Source organism: Tauraco erythrolophus, chromosome 8 (genome assembly GCF_009769465.1).
Source record: "Tauraco erythrolophus isolate bTauEry1 chromosome 8, bTauEry1.pri, whole genome shotgun sequence".
Classification (NCBI taxonomy): domain Eukaryota; kingdom Metazoa; phylum Chordata; class Aves; order Musophagiformes; family Musophagidae; genus Tauraco; species Tauraco erythrolophus.
Genome location: NC_141472.1, coordinates 19,029,349 through 19,043,222, shown reverse-complemented (window position 1 = coordinate 19,043,222; position 13,874 = coordinate 19,029,349). Strand labels below are relative to the sequence as shown.

Genomic DNA, 13,874 nt, shown 5'->3' with positions numbered 1-13,874 from the left:
TGGAGGTAACGCGGCTGAACCCGTGAGGATATTTCTTCCAAGTCTCTCGGTGACTCGCACAAGAAGGACACGCTGCCTGCGCTGCTAACGTATTCTGCTACATGCACGCACACAAACATTATGGTGGTGTGAAATTGCACTGGTATTACCTTTTTCAGGATTTTACAGCTTAACAGAAATGCTGCTAGGCCATCAGCCTTAAAGTGGAGCAAGGATGGCACCCAGTGGCCAAACAGATTCATCTCAGAAAAATGTTTCTTATCTATTTCCCATTCTTCGCTTTCTGGAGTTTTATTTATAAAAAAGTTCTAGCTCTAATATCAACTCACTGGCAACGTCAAAAGCCTTTAAAGGACATTACCTTCTTCCCTTGGGGGACATTCATGTTTCCTTTCGTAAAACATTTTGTAAAAAACAGCCTACGGAAATATTGTCATTAATAATTTAAAATAATACCAGTAAACATTTACGAAAAACAATTCTATCCAAATAAATTTTGGTGAAAAGCAACTTGACTTTTTAATCAGAAAATTCCCCGTTATAACTGTCAGTCTGCTATGGCTACAAAAGGAAACCAAGCACAGGCAAATAGAGAATAGTTTAAAATGTGAAATATGCCATTTGTTCTGGATTTCTTTGAAGAATTCTTTCTTCCACATGTTAAAACAAACAGTACAATGGTCATACTGGGCCAGTCTGGGAATGCAGGTCTTGGAACAGTGAGCCATCACATACAGGGCTAGTCCCAGGGATGTCTATCAACTGCCTGGGGAATAACTCCTTATTGATGGCAAAAGAACCATGATAAACCCACAATGAACAGCTCCTAAAGTACCATCGTTCACTGAAGTACCCCAATTTTTTAAATTATTCTGGTCCAATTTAACTGCACAAGTCTGCTAGATAGATTTTTCTTCCTGTTTGAAAACCTTTCCAAATATAAATTCCCAAGTCTGTCACTGACTGAAGCACACTGCTTTATCATTTGACAAGTGTTGATTTTTTTTTTTTTTTTTTAAATCATTCATCAGATATTCCTCGGGCTTGCATGACATTTTAAATGTATTCTATGCCTTATCACTTTTTGCATGGTCGTTGACTAAAGTGCGTAGCAATGTCTAACTGTATTCATTCCGCGATGCTTTCCAGCTGACAAGAGATTCTTGTGGAGTGTGATGACTGATCAGATCGAAGGACGGACAACAGGTCTGTTGGATAATAAATCATTTCACCTTCACTTGTGAGCAATACCTATGTCTCCAACAACTGCTATTTCCAATTTGTTTTTTCTAAGCATTCTCAAGTCCTAGACAAATTGTGGTTTTGTATATGAAAATAGATGCGAGAAATACAAAACTTCCCATGTAAATAACAAAATGCAGTATTTGAGAGCAGCAAGAAAGTAGCATGCTTTTTTTAGTATGGGTAAATTAATAACTATAAGTGTTTTATTACTCCTCTGCTGAAAATTTCCGTTGTTGAAGTACTGCTGTATTAGTGCGCATAATTACTAAGAAACTGAAAAACACCCACTATTAAAGACAATAAGTCAGTGATATTTTAAACTACTTAGAACGTTTTTTTAGTACTGTAAAAGAATATTAGTGCAGCAGAAATTATTAGAATTATTATCTAAACCAATTGAAATCTATTTCAGTTTACAAAAAGCTTTTTTTAAAAAGTAGTACAAAGACCATTTTTGACCATGTATATAATTTTAATTTTCTGTTATTTTCAGTGATTGAAGTTTATTACTTGTTAAGGTATTTAACAAGGAGATCTAAGCTCTGGTCTATCTGTGAAGTAGCTCTTCTTAGAACTACTCATTTATTATTTAATATTTCTAGTTACTGTGTGTCTTTACTCTGCAGTCAGAATATCAATGTTGATTTTTCACATTTTTTTAATTCTAACCCTTAAGCTCCCTTCTTTTTAATCTACAGTGTAAATGGATTCAGAGATTATTCCATATAGCATAAACACTTAAGAATAAATATATTTTGCCTTTGCATATTAAAAAAATTCCACAGGAAGTTCCTTATTGACATCTGCATTATGCCCTTGCCCTGATGTAATTCACAGTTCAGAACCTATTCCTTGCTTAAAGAAGCCTATCTGTTTTAAAAATTCATTTAATGACCTGTGCTAAACTCATAAACAAACAGAAAATATTGTCTGGGTATGGATATATGATTAAATTGTGGGCTTTATCTAGCTTCCAGGCCACATGTTGCTTGCTTTTGCCTTAACTCTCTCAAATCATGTATAGCTTTTCCTCAAGAGAAAGATTTTTATTTTAAAACAGGATTTACTTATCTCCTACACTACAAAATAAACTGCTTTTACGTGTGTTTATCATACAAATGCAACATAGGTACATCATACAAATCTTTTGCAGAAAGCAGAAATGTTGAAATCTTTCTCAGAGGTGTTTTAATATTTCTGAACCTTCTTTGCAGACGGGAAATCAAAACATGAAGAAGTATCCTGTCCTGCTCAAATGATGTGACAACACAAGGGCAAGGAAGCTGCCCAGTTAGGCTACAAATATTCAGAGGTGGCCAGTCGGGGTGGATGTACTCCTCATGACCACTACAACCTCCCTTTACCTCTCCATAGCCAACAAAGAGGGCTGGCCCCTTCAGAGAGCAGCTCGGTGCCTGAGCCTCACCAGGTTAAATCACTCCTTGTAAACCCTGTCTCCACCACATCGTGAAAAATTCATATTTCATCTGCCCTGGAGAGAAGGAAACATTTTACTCTGGGAGCTCCTTGTTTTCAACTGGTAATAATAAATGTGATCATTTTAGAAATACAAGAAGAATTCTTTCAGTGACCTTTTGCAACAATTTAATCTTGATCAAAGATTAAATTGCCAGTAAATTCAAATGCTAAAATCTGAATAAAACAGAGTGTTTAAATTTTTGAGCACAAATTCAGAATTGTCATTAGCTTTTTCTATTGACTATCCCTATAACTAGGACAAACACTATAGTTTGACACAAGTCTAGTAGGACAGCTCCAAAAGTAATTTGTAAACAGGTGCCTCTCATGCCTCTGACACACTGAAGTGATCCCACTTTATTTCTGATAAAACACCTCATGGAAGAAATTAAAGCAAAAAACCTCTTTTTTTTTTTCCCCCACAAACTGTCATATTGCCCTTTTATATGCGTTATTCTCAACAAAACCTATCACACTGGAACAGGTTTCATGATGGTGACAGTATCTGCATGAGAAGGGCTCTTGTATTGGAATTCCAGGGGCGGGTGGTTGAGAAAGGCAAAGAAACAGCTCGTACTAAAACAAACAATTCAGCAAACTCAGGAGCTTTCCTTAAACCCCAGTATCTGCAATTTTTGAAATTTACGACAGTAATGATCAAGTCAAAGTGCATTTCATTTTAAACACAGAAAGCATGGTCTCTTTTCTGGGTGATAAAAAGTGATGCAAAGAATGTAGTTTCCTTTTTTTTTTTTTTCCCCAAGCTGTGCTGTTGGGAGGCACTGATTAACAACATAAGAATAGTGGTACTGTGTCAGACCAAAGGTCCTTCTAAGTCCTGTGCCTTAGCTTTGAGAGCGACCAAGAGCTGGGAAGACTATTTGAACTGAGAAAACACTTCTTTGGTGCACTCCTCTGAGCTTCAGTGAGCAGCACTTTGGACATTTCCTGAGCCAGAGATGACTGTCTTCGTACAACAGTCCTCATTTGCTTTTTCCTTCTGTTAATTCATCATTTTTAACTCATTAACATCTACAGTGATAGGTCATATAGTTTAACTACATGTTTGCTGAAGAGAGATCTTCAGTCAGATTAAAATCTGTACCCTGATAATTTCATTTGATGCCCCTAAACCCAAATATTGTATGAGGAAAGACTATGAACAATTTTTCCCTCCTCCTTTTCTCCATGCCATTCCCCCTTTTCATTGAAATTTAAAAAAATTTTTTAGTTTTATATATCTTTGAACTACAGAGCACTAGACTGATGTCAACAGATGACATCCTTGCATTCCAGAAACTAGTATAAAACCCCCAACATTTTATTTTTAATCATTATTTATTATTTTTAATAATTTTCAGTGTATGCAATGTGTTCTTGACTTCTTGTTTCCATGACAACTGAAGACACACGCACATGTAAAAGTGTATGAAATAATGTAATACAATAAAGACCTTGGTTTCATGAATTATTAAAGTCTTAACACTGTGCTTTAGGTCTTGCCTTAAGTGGGCAGTGCATGAGGAAAAGCAGAGAAAATAAACTGTGTTTTACATCTTGTGAATGGGTGCGTTTCTCAAAAGGGAAAAAGGGAACACAGTTCAATATTAACACTTAAGTCCTGTTTACCCTCAAGGCTTCTTCTTATTTTTTTCCGAATTGTCACCACTCTCAGTGGAACTTGAGCAGCTGCAAGAGCATTGGGGAAAAGCTCAGTGCCAGCACAGGTCCTCCTGTGACAGCCAAAGAGGAGCCCAAGAGTCTGTGTGACCAGCCTTGGAGGACAGTCGGGAAAATACTTAAGCACGTGAATAACTTCATGCACTTTCACAGAACTGTGGGTCTCTAAAGAACCGTCCGTGTTTCATGCTATGCATGCCGGGGACCATGGCTTGCAATACTGACTTCCCAGTGTGATTACATGTAAACTCATGTTACCAAACTGATTGAAACAGCAGTGTCATCAATGCACAACCACCTCATCACCTAGCTATACATATTTAAATGGCAATATTTCATTAGTAGTCCAAAACACAAAGGCCAGCTTGCCTTTCTGAAATGTAATTCCTGAGGAAGACTAGAATGTAATTATTATAAACCACTAGAAATGATTTAATTACCAGAACATAAAAGTAACTAAAATAGTTCTAAATTGAAAGATGGCATCACAGGAGAGAATAACATAGCCTAGGAATGCTTTCTCAATATTTACAGAGATTGAAAATAAAATTAATATCTAAAATTCCATTTTTCATTATGCTGCCCACTGTTACACATTTAAGGGTGGGCATAAAATTGTAACAGTATAAGACACGAATAACAAGTTCATTTTATATCATACATGTAAAGCACTCCAAGTATCAAATTCACTTAAATCCATCATCTTTCATGGATTCAACTGTTTACATTGTCATATACAGTAGTAGTCCTAAAAGTTGTTTCCTTTTTTGGTTCAACTCTTTCCATCGTTACTTAGTTAAATGTCTGTGATATTAAGAGAGACACAAAAGCCTCTCTATGCGGAGGTAGGTCTGAACTAGCCATACCTCAGCCTACAGAACTGAGAAATATAGAAATTGTTATTTACACTACATTTTGAATCAAAGATTCCGTAAAGCAGGTGATACATTATTTTCCGTTGCGTAGCTCTCCTGTGTGCTGTTTGACCTAAAAAAGGGAATCTCTCACAGGGCTATAAATAATGCATCATAGTCATTAAATATTGATCTGGCTTATACCAGTCACAGCTGCACAATTAGGTTAGCTTTTTAAAAATAGCTTCGCGGATATTACCCATAATAGGACAGTGTTTACATATTCTGTTTGGAAACTATATTAGTTAAATTTAAAGGTGATGTATGTTTGTGGGACTGCTTGCCAAGTCACAGAACTTGTTTATTACTGTCTCAGAAGTCAGTAACTGTTGCTATAAATACCCTGTCCTGGACATAACTCTGCATTCTTTATTCATGTATCTTGGCTTTCTATATTTGTCTAAAAGACAACTATTTTTAGGCTGAGAGTGCCTGCATTTCAATGAGAAAAAACCTGGCACTACAGGACAATGCTATAGGATTAATCAGACTTCACTAGTCTTACATTTTCCTATTCCAAGAATACAAATGCTTACAGATAAACACTAGCGCTGGTACATAATGGAAATAACCTAATTGTCTTTTAAGTCAAAAATACAAGAGAGAACTGAGTTGCCATGTTTTTTAAAATCACACCTATTTCTAACTTCTTAAAAAAAGAAAATGCATATTGATATGGGTATGATTCATTGGTGTGTTAATTTAGCTTATCGTGCCAAAATTCAGTTTGAATTAGTGAGTGTAAACCATGACAGTTACGTAGATGCAAGTGAGGAGCAGCATTATGATAAATCAGGCTCAAGACTTCAAAGAGACATTCTCAGATACGCAAGAAACGTTTGCACCCGAGGTGGATTTTTTTTTTGTTTTACTTGCAAATGTCCATGAAAATTAAAGTTTAATTTTTCTCCCTATATCAGAGCAAAGGTGTCAGAAATCTACCGACCACACTAATGCAGCACATATCAGAAAACCTAAAAAATACTATACAGTTTATATGAACTTAGCAGTATATTGAATTTAAATGATTTTTTAAGTTATCATAATTTAAATCTAAAAAAAAAATCAAAGTTGAAAAATATTTAGTAGCAAATAAATGTAAAATAATTTGGCAACAGTGAGTCTATGTATAATACTTACAATAAATTGTATGTTTTCGTTGCTCTTGTTTTAATCCTACAAATTATTCACAAAACCCACATCCTTTTTCTTAGAACCTAGAAACAGAGTACATATCCCAAATACAGGAATAATGGTAGATACCCCATGATTAATTCTAATTAATTATTACTTCTGATTCAAATATCTGTTATTGAAACAAGTTCAATTAAGCTTCCATATGTTTTTCCCCATTTTAAAAACCTACTTGTTTTCAGGAAAAAGGAGTCATTTTGCACTGCATAACAACTCAAGTTTTCATTTAACCTACATTTTAAACTGGCATAAAAAGAAGACTGGATCCTAAATTTTAACTTTTTTCCGAGATCTTGTTCTACCAGGAAATGCAATACAAAAGACTGACTGCCATGAATAAATAGATAAAAGGTGGCAGAGGGAACATTACTATGCAATTTTACGAATGCCAAACAAAGCTGAAGACAGCAACATCCTGCTGAAATCAATGGCAAACCTCCCATTCCCTCCCCCGGGGCCAGATTATCACCTACAGAGACCAAGGGATTTGCTCAGGCTCTGAATCCAGATCTCTGCAGTTCCACTTGCGTCTACCTGGAGGGCTAAGCCATCCTCTCTTATCGCTAAAACAAGCTCACTGGGTTATGGGTGTGAATTTTCCATTCCCACTTCCCCGGGCGGCGCGGGCAGCAGAGCGGGTGGGTGGCTCCATCCATCCAGGTGAGCAGAGCTGCACCTGCCTACGCTGTGCCTGAGCCTCACACCACTCCTGCTCACGCTGGCCTCCTGAGAAATGTGTGCCTGCTAGCATAAGCGCTAACGAATCCCAAAAGCTTTAATGTAAATAATGAAAAGGACTGAAGACACGAATTTTTACAGTAATGATTTGCATAATTGGACTCTCTTCTGAGAAGAAGAATCCATCCATTCATTGATAGAACAATTTCTAATCACACAAGCATTTTTAAACTTGGCTTTCAGATTTTCATTAGTGAAAGGTATATTCTAGTAACACCAGAAGTGGAATCTCTTCTAAAACGTGAAAAAAAAAAGGTCCAATACGAAGCTACGTTGCTGCTTTGTTTTCAGACAATTGTAGAAAACAGATATGGAATAGGCCAATTGCATGACATGGTCCATTATCATACACTTATGTTTCATTGTTCCGTACTGTAAACTTCCCTCTGTATTTTCCAGCTCCACAATCAGTGGTGCTCTGCACTTTTTCCTATCCTAGCATCTGGAGAAAGGTATTTCATTTCTTAAGGGTTTCTTATTAAGGTGGATGTTTTGGTTGTTTCCTTAATTCTTAGATAGGATTAGTAGCACCTGATCTAGTGGAAGGTGTCCCTGTCCATGGTAGGTGGGTTGGAACTAGATGATCTTTAAGATCCCTTCCAACCCAAACCATTCTATGATTTTATGATTTTACAGAACCTGCTCACAGTGATTACATTTAATTCTTACAAAGATACCAGGTTGTACTGGGTTTGTGCGGCAAGGTTTTGGTAGGGAGGGGTCTATGAGGGTGGCTTCTGTGAGAAGCTGCTAGAAGCTTCCCCCATGTCTGACAGAGTCAATGCCAGCTGGCTCCAGGATGCATCTGCTGCTGGCCAAGGCGGACCCCATCAGCAACGGTGGTAGCGCCTCTGGAATAACATATTTAAGAAGAGGAGGGAGGGGAAACTGCAGTTGGATAAAGAAGTGAGAATATGTGAGAGAAACAAATCTGCAGATACCCAGGTCAGTGGAGGGGGAGGAGGAGAAGGAGGCGGCGGGGGTGCTCCAGGCATTGGAGCAGAGATTCTCCTGCAGCCCGTGGCGCAGACCATGGTGAGGCAGGCTGTGCCCCTGTAGCCCGTGGAGGTTAATGATGGAGCAGAGATCCACCTGCAGCCTGTGGAGGATCCCACACTGGAGCAGGTAGATGCACCTGAAGGATGCTGTGACCCCATGAGAAACCCGTGCTGGAGCGGGCTCCTGGTAGGACCTGTGGGCCTATGGAGAGAGGAGCCCGCGCTGGAGCAGGTTTGCTGGCAGGGCTTGTGACCCCACGGGGGACCCACATTGGAGCAGTTCAGGAAGAACTGCAGCCTGTGGGAAGAACTCACATTGGAGAAGTTTGTGGAGGACCATCTCCTGTGGGAGGGATCCCATGCTGGAGCACGGGAAGATGGTGAGGAGTCCTCCTCCTTAGGAGGAAGGAGCATCATAAACAATGAGTGACAAACTGACCTGCAACCCCCATTCCCTGTCCCCCTGTGCCACTCAGGGAGGAGGCAGAGAAATCGGGAGTGAAGTTAAGCCTGAAAAGAAGGGAGGGGTGGGGGGAAGGTGTTTTAAGATTTAGTCTTATTTCTCATTATCCTACGCTGATTTGACTGGTAATAAACTAAACTAATTTCCCCGTCGAGTTTGTTTTGTCCATGACAGTAATTAGTGAATGATCTCTCCCTGTCCTTACCTCCACCCAGGAGCCTTTTGTTACACTTTCTCTCTCCTATCCAGCTGAGGGGAGTGATAGAGTGGCTTTGGTGGGCACCTGGCATCCAGCCAGGGTCAACCCATCACACAAGTACATTTGTGAGTTCATCCAATAAGAGTAGGAAATTATTGACAAAATTTCAAGTGAAAAAATCAACTTTACCTAGTCTTGCTAGGCTTTCTGTAACGCAATAACATTAATTCACTGGTAAAAGCCAAAGGAAAAATAAACTTGAAGTACACTTGCAATTTTTCTTGTTGTATCAGAATATTCTTGAGATCTCAGGCAAATAAAAATTAATGGAAAAACATTTTATTAAGACTACAAAGAAATAAGATGACAAAGATGCAAATAAACAACCTGAACTAGGAGGAAGAACACATAATTATTTCCAAGCTGCTGGGGTCCAGTTACAGTATGTTTGAGGTAATATGTTGAGAAGTTGTCAACTCAACTGTATTGTCATTCCAAAGTCATTAATTAGCATTAGGTCCCATGTCAGTCATGAGCCAGTAGTGAACCACTAGCATTACTCTCGTTTAGATGTTTCTATCAGTGTGTTTGTTACTGTTCTGACTGAACCAGAACATCGGGTAAATCATAACAGACGTTTCCTCTGACATCTGCCAATAAATCATCAAAGGAAGAGGGGACAGTTTTAGCCCCAAACACCCCCAGAGGGAGGAATTGTTTATTAGCCAGTCAAGTCTAGAAGATGACCCTAATATAACAAGGGGCTTATACAAAATACAACAATATAACAAAGACAGAAAAGAGTAGTGGTTTCAGGGTAGGATGCCCCAGGAGACCTCAGCAGGGAGACCAGCTGCCAGAGCTCTGCAAAGGGGGAAACGGGAGTAATTTCATCCCATGGATGGATAGCCCTCTCTGGGGATGAGCTCTTTTGTCGAAGGCCTACAAGACATGCTGGTCCTCTCTGAGTTTTTGGGGTTTTTTTTGTTTACAATCAGTAGTGTAAAGCATTAACAAAGACTACCTGGCACTCATTCTGTCAGGAATTGAAAGCAAGATAACCAGATATAGGAAAGGAAAGAATTTTCTGAGAAAGGTATCTCATCTTATTTTAAGCACAGCTTGGTTATACTCCTCATTTTCTCATCTACGTTCTTTATAAAAATGTATCTATCAGGGTTATAATAAATAATATTTATTTCCCTTTACCTTATAATTAACCATTAAATGGATAGTTACATGCCTTCAAGGTAAATGGATAACAACTAGGCATTCCTTACTTGGAGACTGGCAAATCTATCAATGAAGACACCTGGGAAAAAAGACAGAATAGCTCCTCATCACATCAGTAGCTAAGTCCAAAGAGTGACACAGCAGGTGCTTATTTCAACTCCACAGACCACAATGGAGAACCATCTTTCAATGGCTGATGGCAACCAAGAACTATGGCCCTCTGGTATGTAGAAAGATATTGGTTGAATCCTGACAGTCATAGAAGCTATAGTACAAGTGCTTATTTTAAGGTAAATGAAAAAAACAAAAAAAAAAAAAGGGGAAAAAAATGTATTTACAGTCCTTCAAGCCCTTTCTTTCTCCTTTCTCACACAGTGTTCAGTATTCTTTTTGCAAAACATCAAATACAACTTATTAAGCACACAAAACTATTTTCTGCTGGCTGCAGTGTTGAAATGATCTTCATGCATATTTGATTCCAGCAATAATTAAGTATTCTAATCTCTGGTTTACTGGGTAAAGGTTGAGTAACCGCACCAATAACTACAATGGAGGGAGAATATTACACCCTTATCACCAGGTATCAATACAGAGTTCTAAGGTACAGCTATCATTTGGGCAATAATCTACACACTAATTAACTAACTAGCAATAGCTGCCCTTCCTCAGCCCAGGTAACTCAACAGTGTCAGCTCTGCTAAGTCATCCACAGCTTCCCCCTTCCACCACAACCATCCCCACAGCACAGAGATCAGGTTGCAGCCAGCCAGCCGAACTTCAGAATAACAAAACAGCTACTTTTGAGCCAGACAGGTGCCAGGGAGCCACAGCACGGAATGCCAGCAGTCCGGGTCACAACAGTCCAGATCTCCATCCCAGACCTCGTCGCAGTCTCTGATGCACTTTGTGTACAGGAAACAGAGACTGAAACCCACCACGAGAGCCTCTGAAACAGCTTTGAGGAGCCCTGTACAACACTGATTCCTGATAGCCAAGGAAAGTGCCACCAAGTTTCTCTAGTGTTTCCTCAAGCAGAAAAGGACAAACAAAGCCTCTCACGAAAGCAGTTCCGGAGCGCTGGCAGTGATGAAAGAGCAAGGTCACCATTCTCCCTAATCTCTACCCTTTGTCAAGGCAGGATTCAGTAAGAACACGTAATTATTGGTCCCTAGCAATGCTAGGTTCAGCATACATCGCTTTACAGTTCTGCCCAAGGCGCTTGGAGATGTTAAGAGAGGATTTCTCACCTTCACGTCCAGCCTTCTGAGCCTATGCGCAATCTTGATAATGAATGCTCTGCGATTTAGTAAACACAGGACAGCTTCGACTCTACAAACATGTAAAGTCTCAAGTTCCTCTCATTTTCTCGAGTCTCTTCCTCAATTCCCACTGTGTATGACTTCCCTATGGTGGTTCTTGCTGAGGAGACGAACAAACACCCATGCTGACGTGCAGCTCTGGTGGCTGGTGTTGGGACAATGGTATTCGGCTGCTGTGCACTCATCATGGCAGCTCTTTATCTTTTGAAAGATTTTTTTCCACCCTCCCTGCCTAACAGCCTAATATGTTAGGCTGTTACATTTACATTTACATCCTTTGTAAATCACTGTTAATTATGATATTCTACTTTTGATGTAAAACTTTTCTCTCAGATAATCCACATCCATTTTAATTTACTGTTATATTTTCAGAAATAACTAAAAACTTAAATCCTTACCTTGAATTTATCAACTTCTGCCTTCGAACATGTTGCATGATAAGATAACACCTGCCCCAGAACAAAAGATAAAAAAACATTTTTGTAGACTTGACAGGTAGAAATAACAGGGCTCTGTACTGCAGTCTAATCAATGATGTTTATAACAAATTTAATTAATATTTATGCACGGTAATTCAGTTCTGAATGTCAGCATATAATAACTAATTGCAGGTTATCAGGTATATATTTGGCACTTAGGATGCAGGGAGTTTTATAGGGAATCATGGACAGTAAGTAATTTAATATTATAAGCATTCCTACATTGTTCTCCTGGAGTTCTACAATTAAAAGAGAAAAAATTTAATGTAAAAATAACAGTAGATTTATAGACTTTAAATAAGGCCTTTTGCTATATTGTAAAGCTTTAGTACCTTTGCTAGCAGCTCATCACTGCATGCAAATTAGCACCTCTATGCTACGCCTGACATTCTCTTCAATATCATTCTGGAGACGAACACATCAAATAAAATGCACAAAGTACTGCACACCTCCTCTTATTACCTGTAAGTATGCATACGTTTACAAGGAATACATTATATCCTATGTGACGATACTGACATTGAGTAAGCACTCCAGAAGCTGCCCAAGCCATCCTGTGTACTGGACCCACCAAAGTCTGACTGTGTGTGGGATGAGGGGCTGGTCCATGGGGGAGCTCACAGAGCCGGAGCGCTCCTAGCAAGGACACGTCCTCCTCACCACACAGTAACACCCGATCTGCTGATGTGCTAAAGCTTTGATATATATTTCTCATTTTGAAATTGTTTTCATCTATTAATGTCTCTTGTTACTCATACAAATACCTAAACTCTATCTCAAATGCCCTTGGCTTGCAATACCTTGTGGCAATAAGTTCTAAGATATATTTACTCATATCAGTTTTAGAGGTGTCATCTTTTACAGTAACAGGAAATCATTCCTGCACTATAAAAGAATAACAAACACCAATTCACTTGTTCTGTCCCATGTTTTACTTTCTATAACTATACATCATGTCCTTCCTCTAATATTATCTATTTTTCTGTCCAACCATATCATAGCTTCTCTCAGAAATCTGTAAGATTAGTAAAATTGTCTTCCACTATTGCAGATTATGCTTAATACCAAAATTCTCATCAGGCTTCTCCTCTCTCTGCATTCATTATATCCTTCTAGATTTTTACAGTCTTCCTTAGTATTGATTATTCTAATCTTTAAATAATTTACAAATTTTGCATCCTTAATATTTAAAAGAGTATTTAGCCTGGTTTTGAACTATATGGCATCCTACTGTCGACCTTTCCCCATCATTTATATACATTTATGTCTTCTGTTTATTAGCCAATCTTATGAGAATTCTATATGAAAAACCGTATCCGTGTATCTGGATAAGAATCTTATTATGGTATATAACAAATTGATTTATTTTATATCTGATATCAATGTCATTTTCAAATGCCACTCATTGTCATCTTAGCTAAATACATAAATACTAATAAAGTATTCTATTACTGAAAAATGGATTCAGAGTCCTTCAGTATATACCACTCTTGTTCAGTACTTTTCTGCTGTATCTTCAATTGCTATACACAAATATTATCATGAGTTGTTGCTCATTTACAAAAATAAGTACTCTTCACTGAAGCATAGTGGCCCTTTATCAAACCTATAATCTACATTCAAGCTATATGGCTATTAGCCTTTTTTAGATCAAAGAAAGAATCTCTACCTTAACCCAAGAAATTTAAATTTCCTTGATTTCAGTAGTAAACAACAAGCTTCTATGTTACCTTTCATCCCTGTGTGTCTGAGTGTTACATCTGGCACTGCTTGTTTTTCTTGCCAGGAGGAGCATTAATTCTAAGGCGTCATATTGCACAAATATCTGGGGCGTATGAGAGCTTATAGTAATTCGTGACTATGATACGTAAAGAATAAGGAATCTTGCAGGAGGCCTGAGAAGGAAAGTTTTTAACTTTTCCTCCTAAGTGAA

The 13,874-nt window shown here is 38.3% G+C and overlaps 1 protein-coding gene across 1 annotated transcript in view; it reads right to left on the bottom strand.

Annotated features, from left to right (window-relative positions):
• The window catches only part of PDE11A (phosphodiesterase 11A), a 139,084-nt gene that overhangs the window by 47,650 nt on the left and 77,560 nt on the right, over positions 1-13,874 (bottom strand). The window contains exon 10 of the mRNA XM_086615713.1: positions 11,861-11,911. Within this exon, the coding sequence (XP_086471839.1) occupies positions 11,861-11,911 (51 nt within the window). The remainder of the gene's footprint in view (positions 1-11,860; positions 11,912-13,874) is intronic.